Source organism: Simochromis diagramma, unplaced genomic scaffold, assembly GCF_900408965.1.
Source record: "Simochromis diagramma unplaced genomic scaffold, fSimDia1.1 OVJJ01000343.1, whole genome shotgun sequence".
In the NCBI taxonomy this organism is placed as follows: domain Eukaryota; kingdom Metazoa; phylum Chordata; class Actinopteri; order Cichliformes; family Cichlidae; genus Simochromis; species Simochromis diagramma.
The window spans coordinates 6,884,179-6,897,879 of NW_024386831.1; the positions used below are offsets into that span (position 1 = coordinate 6,884,179).

The window sequence follows — 13,701 nt, forward strand, 5'->3', positions numbered from 1 at the left end:
TATAAGTTGATCAGCTGTGGGTCAAAGCATAGACTAGAACTTCTTCTAAATAGGTTTGTGGTCTGAACCACCCTTACTTCAGCCTCGAGTCTGTTAGAAAGCTACTGAACAATGCATTTCCCCTAATGTAGATAAAGCATCATATTCATTCATTCACACAGAGCGCTCTATACAACCCATCTGTCTCATACCTGTGGCCAATCATCATAAACTAATGTGCTCATCTTTGGTCTGTGGGAGTCTGTAATATTTTGGCACACTGAGAATTAAACTCAGTAAATATTTGATGCTGCATCAGTGGTTCCTTCACTTGTTGCTCTGTTGAGCTGGGGTTAAGAGTTGTGCTCAGATTCACATCATTATAAGAGAATCTAGCTCCGTAGAGACCTAACACTGCAAATCAGTAAATATTGTCTGTCTGCAAAATTTTCAAAGCTTTCATCCTCACTTCCTAAGAGCTGCAATCAGAAGGCTATCAAAAAAGAAAAAAGGCTTTTTTTTTTCCATTTAATTTCATGTCATACACACTGTAGTCTTACACTAGAGTAGTCCAGCCCTTGTATCTGACCATTTTCTAATATATTTCTAACTCTGGGGATGAACCAGTGGACCAGTGTTGTGTCGACACACAGCAGGCAACTTGGAGCCACTTGTAAATTGTACATTTAGGCTCTTTGTCACTAGCAGCCTGTTGCAAAGATGCATAAATTGTTCGCATTTCTTTAGCTGATTCCATGAGAAATACAAAAGATAACACAGTTTGACAGCCGTGAAATTATATCTTTGACCAATTAAGTGATTTACAAAGAGCTAGTAACTGAGAACTCAGTTATATCCATATCTCACCATGGTGTGCAGTTTCCTTAAAAGAAATGAGAAAACTGGACAAATGGAGGACAAATGAAAAAGTGGCAGGCCTAAAATAATAACAATCTAAAGCAAACTGACAGTATCTGAACCTTATGTCCTTAAGAAACAAGACAGAAGCCTGACACAGCACCTGACTGATGCATCTGGGGAGTGAAACGGTGGGTTATCAGCACATCAGCATTCACGAGTAGTGACATACAGAGGCATTTAGAGCAAACTGCAACCCTGAGCACAGGATGAATGAGCGGCGTTACAGAAAAAGTCATTTCAAACCTGTACTGTTTCCTGGTGTCGTATCGCCCTGCGTTCGTCTCTCGTATTTTAGTGGCCAGAACTCGCACGATGTTCACAAACAAAATAAAGTTGAGCTGGAACAGAAGAAAAGCAAAGACTCTTCATATTTTGGCATGCTGAAACTGTATCATATACATAAAATAAATGAAACCTTTTACAGTGGTGATTAATTCTGATCAGGACACAAAGACTTGACGGCCGTGTGGGCTGGACGTGCAGAACGTCAGCCAGAATCACGATTTGATTCGCTGTCTTTCGGTACACTGCACGAGTGTGTTTCTAATAATCCTTGTTCACCTGTACACTTGTTACAGAACTTGATTTTGTATATCATAAAGTACGGTGTGGAAGCAGGTCTATTAATCATAGCAAAGTACCTTTAGAGGCTTACTAAGTTCTCCTTTGGAACTTTTGTCATTTCCTCTACGAGACTTTAATGAGACTTGAGCAAAGTAATTTAAAACATGCAAATTGAGGCTTATGTTTTATGCCACCAATGACTTAGTAATACTTTCAGTCTGACACTATGCACCACCTGAATGAGCCTGAATAAGCTTCAGAATCCATATAAAACACTTTGAGACCAGCAGCGCTGCACACGTAGACATAATCCAGACATTAAACAGTGAGCCAAAGCACTTTACTTAAACCCACACCTCCTGTGAGTTCATACATTTTACACAGTGTTTGTGTTCACTCTTTATCTTCTGCATATTTCCTTTTTAGTAACATAAACACATTACACAGGCAAAAACTGATACAAATGTGACTGTGCTAATTGTAATTGTTGTACATGTGCCAAGGTTTAACCCAGAAAATGAGACCATGTGATGAATTCAACTCTAAAACAACAAACAGCCATATTATCACATTTCCAGAAACAGTCAAAGGAGCTTGCAAAGAAAAGCGTCTGGACTTCTTTAAGTTACTTGAAGACGTTTCACCTCTCATCCGAGAAGGTGGAGGGAACTCAAAACTGGATTAGAAGAGCCACCTCCACAGGACAAGACTCAGCTGTCCATCTGCATCTTAAGGTCAAAGGTCACTCTTTCGAGGATGCAAATGTTCACATTTTGGACAGAGAGGACAGATGGTTTGAAAGAGGAGTGAAAGAAGCCATCTATGTCCACTGTGAGCGACCATCTTTGAACAGAGGCGGTGGTTTACGACACCAACTCTCTGCCATCTATAATCCAGTTTTGAGTTCCCTCCCCAGATGCCTTAACGCCCACTCACATCCTGGGCCCTCTGACCTCAGGAAATCGCATGATAAGGTGGGGCCAGGTTTCACAATGAGCTCACCCGAAACCCTGGCTGACTGGGACCCACACCCAGTTTCACACCTGGGCTCAGGCGATTAGAGGATCATCAGGGGGTCCTTTTGTCCCTCTGTGGGGGGACACTCCCACTAGGTTTATATCTGGGACTCTCCACCATTTGACCTTAGAACTGAAGAAGCTTCTCGGATGAGAGGTGAAACGTCTTCAAGCAACTTAAAGAAGTCCAGACGCTTTTCTTTGCAAGCTCCTTAGACTACGATGACCTGGATGACTGAGAACCTTCACAGACATTTCCAGAAATACTGCTTCTTGACTGTGCTAACTATGAATGCTATCATCTGTGCACTATAAGCAATGAAAAACACTGAGATGAGATGTCTCTTCTCTTTGCTGGGTGTCTTTTTACACCAACTGTATGCAATCTACTATAACTGCCTGTGTGTGTCTGTAAGCATACTCGTTTACTTATAAACTTACCAAAAAACATAAAAAATAACGTTGTATATCAATTATGTGTCCAACATTTTCAGTAAATAATTAGCTGACTGTATCATTGCAAGCTGTGTAAATATGAGGCTGCATTTTAACAGCACAGTAGTCCTGCAGACACTAGACTCATTTTCTGTTCTGCCAGTTCAGATATGAACGTTTGTGTTTAGCAGCTCATTAAACAGAGGAATTAAGAAATTAAACGTTTTTGTTGTAACCAGAGAAAAAGCATAGTTGAAATTAGAGACCATTTTGTTATGCAGTCGTAGTGTTCAAAAGTAACCCAGTGTTGAACAAGCACAGATCTGTAAAATTTTGTAACTATAGTTTCCACTGACATAACCAGCAGGTACTATAATAATCAAATCTGTGTGCAGACAGACAGACAATACTCAAAATCCCCAAAGTACCAAACATTGTTGGCTGAGCTGTTAGTAAAAATCAGACTTTTACCATTAATCACTTAATATAACAACATGGCCTCAACTCTGTAAACACACAATGGACATTTCATTAGGTACACCTGTGCAGCCAACTGCTAACACAAACATCCAATCACATGGAAGCTGGCAACAGTGATTCAAAAAAAAAAAAAAAACAATCATTACAACCAGTTTGCAGAAGAGCATCTCTGAACCTTGAAGCAGATGGTCTGCAGCAGCAGACCACACCAGGTGTCAGCTGAGAACAGGAAACTGAAGCTACAGTTCATGCGGATCACCCTAAGTGGACAACAGAAGATTGAACAAACACTTCCGGGTCTGATGAGTTTCTGTTCCTGCTGTGTCATTCAGAAGGCAGTGTCAGAACGTGAAAGCGTAGATTTATCCTGCTCTGTATCAGCCATTCAGGCTGCAGGTGGCCTGTCGTGTCAATATGGACCTGAATATTCTGAGGAATGTTTCCAGCACTTTGCTGAATCTGTGCCACAAAGAATTAGGGAAAGAAAAGTTGGTCCAACCTGGTATTAGAGTCCAATAATGTACACACATTAAGTCTTCATTCAGTAATTTTCTATAACCAGCAGTGAATTTGTCCTGATGAAACAACGCTGCCTCTGATTAGAGTCTGTAGGTGATTTTACCAGTGGGAGCCTGGTGTAAACTCACAGCACGCACGGACACACAACTCGGAAGATGTCTTTGAACAAACGTGCAGTTTTAAGTAGCTTGTTCATTAATTCAGAGGTTTTGCATAAGTGCCACTCACAGAAAAACACTGCATGAATAGACTCACTCTTCTTTTTGTTAAATTGTGATGTTAAAGCAAGTTTGATATTAAAAAGCCCTCAGTCCAGAGGAGTGATATTCCACGAAATTGATATTCAATCAGTTTTCTATTGGAGAACTATAATCCAAAAGTAATTCCAAGTATTTACGACTAAATATTGAAAACAGGGTGCGTGTATTACCTGCACATGTAGTTTATGTGAAACATGGAGCACTACATCATTACCAGTGTGAGACGGGGAAAGTTGGAGCCTTTTTAATGATTTGTAGACCTTGGCCTTCTCAGTGCCTTTATAAAAATATCACAGCTCTGATTATCTATGCAGGTTTTTCTTTTTAGAAACACGGAGAGTTCATTAAAACAGTCCTGAGGTCATTTTCTCTTGGGGTTAATTGTGCTCAGATGTATCTGCCCGAGATTCTTATGCCCTGGTAAATTCATGCACACACACACCTACGTGCGCATGTGCGGCATAGTTTTATCTCCTGTGGAATCTATTATTTGTACATCAGCGGTTTCATCTTTGTAAGAAGTTTCCTATTCGGTGATCTAAATTTGTAGGGATGGTCAGCCCGTTCCCATCAGTGCATCGGTTAGAAAAACGACCTAACGTTGCTTTTTCTCTCTACAGCATTTTAAAGGACACGAGGAACCAGAGGATACAAAGACCACCTGTTCTTCATCCGAACAAACAGTCTGTACAGCAGTCAGTTTCACACACGAGTATTTAAAGGAACAAACACAACCTGATTTCACTGGATTGTAGGATGAGCATGTAACAAATGTGGGGCTGTTCTCATCCAGTGATTTATTCATTTATCAGTGACCAAAATATTTCCCCCCTTTATTTTAATTTAGCATTCTAGCCCCTAGTAAGGTCTTTAGTGTACAGTGTAAACTAGCTCGCTGCACGCTGGCCTTACATGTAACCCCAGAAAACTTTCTCACTGCAGTGTTTTGAGCTTTTCATAGCCTTACATCACAATCATAACCCACCACATGTTAAAATAACGAAAAGGGGATTGTGTTACTTTGATGTCCAAATATAGAAACTATTTGTCACAGTCGTGGGTCTGTGGCCCAGTGTGTTGAGTAGTTTATTATTTATTTGTTGCATTATTGCTGTCTGTGTTTTGGTCTCCTTGCCCCTCGTGTTACTCTGTGCTCCCTCTGTTTCTGTGTCATCCCTGCCTGTGTGTTCCCTCTGTTCTAGGTTAGTCAGGTCTCTGCATCTGTGCCTTTGCATGTGTGTTGAGTTTCCTGTCTTATTGTGAAGGTCCGTGTCTTATGTCAGTGTATTCAGTTTGCGTCCTCCCTGTCTCGTCATGTCGATTAGCTTCAGCCACGTCTCCCTCCTGTGTGCAGTTTCCTCATTTCCCTATGTGTATTTATAGTGTTTGTTCTCTTGTACTCGTCACTGGTCCGTCTGTGTTACCTCCCTGTGTTATTCTGTCTCACCCTAGCATTATCCTGAACATCATCCCGCGAGTCATGCTTTCAGGTTTGTTTAGTTAGTTCCTCCCAGTTTGGTTATTTCTCAGTTCCTGTCCTCACCACCTCTGTGTCACTCTGTATTTTCACCCCATGTCAATAAAGATCACTCTTCTCATCTAAGTCATTGCCTGCATCTTTGGGTCCTTCTCTTACTCCACACGGCTTGTCTCGTTAGCCGTGATACTATTACAGAAGTTCAGAATTACACAAAAGGGGATTGATGCAAGGAACACCTAAAACCTTAGTTAAGCTTTGTATTTAACCTCTCAGGAAACAGATGTAGCTGTCCATTTGTTTTGACTTCTTTTAAAATTGCTCAGTAGATGCACATTTACACAGGCTGGTTATGGGGTGCTGGCACAGATGCGCTCAGTCAGACGGAACAACTTTCACATTTGTTCACAAGAGCCAGCTCACTGTAATCTACTAGAAAACAAAGGAATCTGCTTTTGGAATGACCTGCAGCATAGAGACAGTGTGGAATACCAAGTTTAAACTCCTTCACCTCTATCCATTACATCCAAACAGTACCCACTGTTAGGGTAATCACATGAGACACGCTATTCCTCTTACAGATAATTCTTTTGGGAGAGAGGGAAGAATAATTGCTATTTCTTACCAAGGAGGACAAAGACGACTCAACCTATTGACCAGAAGCACAGTGAGCCAGCTCTCAAGTCTTTTTTTTAGCACCCTTGACTTTTCCTTTGAGATAACGGGAATACACCGAGGTCTTGTACTGCCTCCCAAATTAGATAATAAGCTTCCAGGATGGCCTCGAGGCCCTGAGGAAACACCAGGTAGGAGGCATAGGAGCAAAGATTTAAGATCACCCACAGAGTCAGAAAGGTTTGTGCATGACCTCTGGAGACCTGTCCATGAAGAAATGCTTCATGGCCGCACGGAAGAGAACGGAAAATCCTTTCCTATTTCCTTCAGTACTGCATTTTTTATATTTTATAAATAAGACCAGAATTATTTTTATGTGTCATGATGATTGATCAGTCATTGAGTGTGTGTGTGTGTGTGTGTGTGTGTGTGTGTGTGTGTGTGTGTGTGTGTGTGTATCCCACATAATTCTTATAATTATGCCACAAGTAAATATTACAAAAGTGGCAACTTTCATGACTCAATCATAGTTTGAGACAGTTTATTAGCAACATCAAAAAGAAAAACAAACATTTCCTGGTTTTTTTGGGATTTTTTTGTGTTTGTTTGTTTTGCTTCCTCTCGTGGGTACGGCTGAGCTGAAGCAGTTCAGAGGAAAATAAATAAGTAAATCAAACTTCCTGCTGAGCGCTGCGCTGCGTTGCAGCTACCAGGTGCACCTGTTTGAGGTTATTGCTGCCAGGCACCACTTACTTATTTTCCCCCCAGCACACGTTTTCTTTTACATGTTCAACAAAAACTGAAAATATTCTATTTACACGTTGCTAATTTAATATTATATAATATTAATTTAACATTCTGACCATTATTATCTTAACTGGCTCATTACGCCTAACCAGGCTTTTACCTGCTGTAACAATTTGCCATGCTGATAAATCATAATGACTCCAAATTATATAATGTGTCTCTGCTGGGATAATAACAATAACAATTGCTTAATAATTAGAATTAGATGGAAGATATTTTATTTATTATTCTATTTAAAATAAATAAATAAATAAATATTGGAATTACAAAAACGGCCCACATACTCTATTCTTCTTTGTTTCACAGAGAGCAGCCCACCAGCCCACGGATACTTCACCACCACCAGCCCTCAGGACCACCACTTGTAAGTATAATGGATCGATACTCAGCTGCTGTACAACTAATGCTGAGCTATTTTAAAAGCAAGTGAAAGATTTGTCACCAGCGAGCCCCCGCTGTGAGGATACCCCGACAGATTCAGACCACAATGGAGTGCTGTCAGCGCTTCATGATGGATTTCTAACTCAATCTGACTGTATGAGCAGATTCCGCCTGCTTTAATTACAGTAAACCCTTGTTGTTCTTCTAGTTGAGGTTAATAAATACCTGGCAGCAATTTAAGGAAATATGGCACACACGAGCCAGGCATCGGTGCTTGGATGTCTCTCCTGGCTGCAGCCCATTAAGTGTAACCTGGCACGTATTTGTGAGAAAAATGTAGACTAAGCATCTGATCTCACTGGCAGTGTTTTAACTTTGTGCTGGCAGAGTCTGCTTTCTATACAGATCCTATGGCAATCACCACTGACAGCCTGACAAGTCGCTGAGCACAAAAACGCCCCGAGCACGCACAGAGTGAGGTCACCGGTGCCGACCGGGCAAAAAAGAGCTGTCTGTGGACACAGATAAGAAGAAGCTTCTTCCAGGTGCTCCCTCATTCATCAGAGGTTACCTTCGCTCGTGGTTCTGCATACTCGATTCAGCAGATTCTTGCGCCGGATGACCTTCTTGTTGCAATCCCAGAGGAATTTATGTCTCCTCCTGGTCTCAAACCTTCAAGTGTTCAGCGATTGTGCAAACCACTGCATCACGGAGCCACACTGTCTGTGGATAAAGGTCCTCAACCTTACCCCACACAGTGACTCAATCTTCTCTGTGCCTCACTGAAACTCACTAGCTCTGCATGTAACTAAAATGATAAACAGACTGCCTGATATGGTGTTTTTGTAGTCTGAGGACTCAAAGCTTTTTGCACTGCAGGCCACATTCACACACTCATTTATACAAATTTCATTCAATTATTTTTAAAAGTTTCTGACCTATCACAAACAATCCTGTGTTTGTGATGGGGGCAATTTGGGATTCAGGGTCTTTGACATGCAGAGTGGACCAGTCAGGGACCGAAAATGAGTGTTGGTTTCTGATATTAGACAGTTTAGTTTGAATAATGCTCTGATCAGACGAAAACTAAAGAAGCCACCCTCACTATCCGTCACATTTTTTTTGATCGGTAGTACCCGCTGTTACAGGTGCATCGCCTAAAGTGATTATTTAAAATGCACAAGTCACCCTTTGCTTATTTTTACACCTAGTTATTTGCTTTCTGTTCCAGTTTCGATGTGCCGATGAGCTTATTGTGTGACAACCTTAATCAAAGGAGAACGACAGGATTGCAACAACTCAGTGTGCAGCGTGATCTGGATAATTGCTGCTCTTCCTTTGTGTTATTTTGCCTCTTCGTGCTCCCCATTGTTTTGGTTAGCCTTGTGGTTTAGCTGCTTGACTTGTCGTCTTTGTGCCTGCATCGTTAAGTCAACCGAGTTGTTTGTTTGGTGTACAATTCCCAGGAGGCTTTGGTATCTTTTCCTAATTCTTCCTTTAACTCTTTCATTCCTGTATCATAATTGATATGTAAGTTTTTCAGGCTTGTGCACATTTTTTTCCCCCCTGAATAAACCTAAATAGATCACCAAACATTTTAAGTGATATAATAAAAATTAAAGTTCATAAATTCAGAAAAAAATATTTAATATTTAATTCATGATCAGAAGGTTCAGTAAACATTTTCAAAAATGTGAATATTTTGGTAATTTTTTCACGGTTCAGGCATTAAAAGGTTAAAAGCAGGACGTGTCATGATCCTGGGCTCCAGCGTTTTCTGGGACTCTGTTTTCTGTTTGATAGTTTCCGTTTAACTTTGTTGCACTTTTCAGTTTAGTTCTAACCTTTGCTTTGGTTAAGTTTGTATTCTGATTTTGTGTTCATCATTTTCTCTGTTATTCTCAGGTTTTTCCGGCTCTTCTATGTTCCCCACGTCTAGTATCTGTTTCCATCATATTTTCTGTTGTTAGGCAGTTTTGTCTTTGTTTACATCGTTCTGTCAATTTCATGTGTTTTCGTCTCAGTCGGGTTATTTTTGTGATAGTCTCTTCAGTTCAGTTTGCTTCCCTCGTGCTCGTTAACTGATTCGGTTCACCTGAGCCTTGTTGTCCTCAGCTGTGTCGCTTTCCCTGATTATCTCATGTCTATTTAAGTCCTCAGTTTCTCTCTGTTCTTTATCATGTCGTTGCCCCTCCCTCCTCAATTGTGCCCAGTTTGTTCTGTTATGAAATAAGTTCTAGTTTTTTGTGTCGGTCGCGTTTCTTGTTGTTTTCTATTTTGTTTCCCGGGCTGCAACAATAAAGCTGTTTAAGTTCTGTTTAGCCCGTCTGACAAGCCCTCTCTCTGCCTACCACACAAACAGCACACAACATTGCATGCACTTTATACCATATGAATGCGATGTAGTAAAGGTAGTAAATGGCTTTTCCAGCCTGAGACCAATTTTCTGTGAACAGCTGGTAAAAGAACAAATCCTTCTGAGTGAACTCTATTTAAATTCCATAGGTGGTGTTTGGCTTCCGACACGCGAGGGGAATAAGTGTGGAAATTGTAAGCAAAAACAAGTTAGCATTGTCCAAATGAAAGGATTGCTGTACACCTTCAGCCTGTTTTCCAGCTGTGGTTGGTGAGCGTGCCTGTGCATGTGTGCTCCTTCAGATTTATTCTTTAGATTCAACATGTTTCAGATCCAACATACCTCCGTCTGTCCAATAACAAACACGCAGCACTAAAAGTTAAGTGCAAGTGCGAAACCACAACATAAACAGTCAGAGTCACAAGTCAGAGCTGCATGCTTGTTAAATATGAAGCACAGAGAAGGTGTTAGAGTGAAGGACACGCGGTGGAGCCACCAATCAGAAGGTCACAGGTTGAGTTCTTGATGTGCCAGAACGGTGTGTTTGATATTATTCATGTGTGAATGGGTGAAACTGGCTCGTGAAAGCACTTCAGTGGTCGATAAAACTAAACTTAAAGTATTGCAATGTCAGTCTATTTACTATTTTTCATACTCCTGCACACTGAAGCCTCGAGAGAGGATAAAACGCTGCTTGCAGTTTGTATTTTTAGATTGCTCCCTGCCAAACTTTCAATCAATCTTTATTTATTTCTGATCTGTAAAGGATACTGAGTGCACACTGCTGCTGAACTGGTTACAAGCAAGATCTTAACTTGAATAGGGAACAGAGATTTTGAAAGATTTAGTTAATATTTATAATGTTATTTCTCTTATGTTACAAAACTGCTAATTTTATTGGCTTTAATTGGACAATTTCATCTTGTAGTAACAGCATCCAAAGCATAAAATCATAACTCGCGTTTAAAAACTTTAAATAACCGAATATTAGAAATTCAGAGGTTATGAGAGAAAACTCTGCATTTTTAGAAGACAGTCATATAGAATGAGCCATCGATGCTTCATCGTGCTCGGCAACCTTTCAGGTTACAAGCAAGAAATTCAAAAGCCTGAAGTGAAATTATAGAGGACTGCCCCTTTTTACAAAAGTGTATCCTTGTGAATTTTCAAGCTGCATTTATAGGCAGCAACAAATGTAGCACTCTTACCCCAATCGCTGTCAAGATGGGAACCTGGTAGATCCATTTGATGTTCCCAGCGCTCAACTCCCAGCACCTGCAGGTGACACAGATGCAGAGGAAGGAAGAAGATTCTCAGTGAGAGGCAGAAGCAAAAGGTAATGGTGTCATTCAGAAAAGCAGACTGAGTAGAGAAGTGGAACTGTGTAGAGAAACTCTGAAATGCTCGAGACTGCAGTGATGGTGTGATGATCCTAGTGTTTCTATTATTTTTTTCCTGTGACAATAACTGAATATGAGCTTCTTTTGGAGGTTTTCACATCTTTAAGTTATATTTTCTGGATTTAAGATGGCACTGATTTATTTTCTGTGCCATCTTTGAGTTTTGTTTCCTTTTAGTTAATGTAGGGATGAATTTCAATTATTGTTTATGTCTTTGTTTCATAACAGTAGCCTGAGGTCCCTCAGTGCTATTGCATCTGTTCCTCTCTTTAAATATTCGCATCCTCTATTGTTCCCTGTTTTCTTGTTTCGTGCGTCCTTCAGGTTAGTTTTGGTTTTACTTCCTGTCTCTGTCTTCCCCTGGTTCTTCTAACCTGTTCCGACCTGTCTCTTGTTGTCTAATCAGCCCTTTGTGTATAAATAGTCCTGTCTCCCTTTTGTGCTTTGTCGAAGCATCTGTTTCCCTGTGTGGTGCTCTCAGTGGTCTCCTGTGACTTCTCTTGGTTTCTAGACTTTATTTATGGCCTAAATGCAGGTTTCTGTTATTTAACTCTGCCTCTGGTTTCCTACATTTGGGTCCAAAGCTCTACGCTCAATGCTTTTAGACACACAGAGCAAATAAAAAGGTGTATGAATAAAGTCAGAAACAGGCAGAGGTGTGACCTACTTTAGATACTGCTAAAGAAGAACAGCAAAGGAAAATTAGATATTTTCCATTTAACTTGTTAATACATTTTAAATTCAAAGGAGAATGTTAGTTTTTTCATTTTTGATTATAATTTTTTAAATTTACTGTTTGGTTGTTTTTATTATTTCGGGTTTAATTTAATTTCCCAATTCTAGTTTAGGTCATATCACATTATCTAAATATTTTGATTAAGGATTTTAAAATGCCAAAACGTCAGCTTGTATTTCTTGTTGCACAAACCAGGATATTGACCGACTGCCTGCATTTGTTGTTCCCGTTTTGACTTATAATTCCTCTGGTCTCTCATGTTTAACTCTCTAACAACTCTTTTCATTATCCAGATTTTGCCTTGTGTACTTCAAACATTGGCAACGTCTGAAGGTGCTTGATTTGGTATCAAGCACTCCAAATCAAGCATTCTTTGCATATCAAATCCTGTATTTCACTGATTCAAATGTCACCACAATTAAGCAGTGATTACAACGTCCCGCCTCTCTTCTTATTCATTTTGAAGTTTATTTTTTCCAAACTTTTTTGGCAGATGTTTTTATAACCCTGTGAGGTCTTAGTTATCAGTGGAGATGGGCCCAATGCTTACACAGTCTCTGTGGTATCACAATATGTCAATATAGTTTTTATATCATTTTCTTAAAGATGGTTATCCTTCTGACTGGCTATTATCTACATTTTGAACACAGAAGACAGTTTTTACACAGTTTTTACAAAACACAGGGTTAGGGTTAGGTTTTGGAGGGAGGGCTGGAGGACGTCTTACACCTCGCAGGGATACTCTCGTTAGAGTCTGAGTCCTCTCTCTCTTACCTTGCATCTGCCACTGTTGCCCTGACGATCGCCCACACTGCCACAAAAACAGCTGGAACACCTGAAATTAGACATAATGCAAAATGAGATGTTTTGCAGGTGATGTCATATGTGCTGTTTACCTGATTTATTTCCCAGACTGCACTTCACATTGTTTGTCGCTGTACCTCAGCAGCTTTGATTCATGGCGAGTCTCAGAGCAGCACATTCAGCCTCTCCTGTCAGGCGTAATTCTTCTGTCTCTAAAGAGCTTTTGTGTGTTTTCTTATGTGTACACAAACACACATACAGGGACTTCCTAAAGAAACTTCCAACTGCACCGTTACTTTGTTCAAACTGTGTGGGTTGTTATTGATTTCCCTTCCACTCCACAGTTTCTAAACCATTTAAAAACACTTAAATGTACCAGTGTAAAAACAAGAGTAAATGCATTAACTATTCGACTAAGATTTGGTACCTTTGGGGAGTAATATGTTTAAACCTAAACTTTAGAGTGGTTTTGTAGATTAAGTTACACCACATTCTCATTCCCAGAGTGTTAAAGTCAGTTGTTTAGTCATAAATCCACAAGGACTCCTTTGACTTCAGTGACTACAAGATTTAAAGTTTCATCCTCCCGTGAATCTCTGGAGCACTTTAAGCTCAGCTGTTACTTCAAGATCGCTCCTTAAAATGCTTGCAGAGGGCAATTTTACCACGGCCTTCGACTTGGACAGAGTAAACATCAGCTTCTTTCAAACCTTCAGATGAAGTATCGTGGTGGTTATTGTGCAGCTGGTGCTGACAACTGGGACTCCATCTATGGCTTAGCAGTTTTAAACTAGAAGTATGCTTGTTGTTCATTTCAACATTCCCAGGGCAGTGCACCATTTATGTCAACTGGAGTCAAACCGTACCATGGCGAGGTGGCTGAGAGGGAATATTCATTAACATAACCGGAACCACGGCCAAAATTCACAGTAGTGTTCTTGTGCATCTGAA

At 40.3% G+C, this 13,701-nt stretch overlaps 1 protein-coding gene across 1 annotated transcript in view; it reads right to left on the reverse strand.

Annotated features, from left to right (window-relative positions):
- Positions 1-13,701, reverse strand: part of pth2ra (parathyroid hormone 2 receptor a) — a 78,106-nt gene that overhangs the window by 21,261 nt on the left and 43,144 nt on the right. Inside the window, exons 8-10 of the mRNA XM_040027740.1 lie at positions 12,721-12,781; positions 11,019-11,085; positions 1,144-1,238 (exon numbers count right to left, since the gene is read on the reverse strand). Of these exons, the coding sequence (XP_039883674.1) occupies positions 1,144-1,238; positions 11,019-11,085; positions 12,721-12,781 (223 nt within the window). The remainder of the gene's footprint in view (positions 1-1,143; positions 1,239-11,018; positions 11,086-12,720; positions 12,782-13,701) is intronic.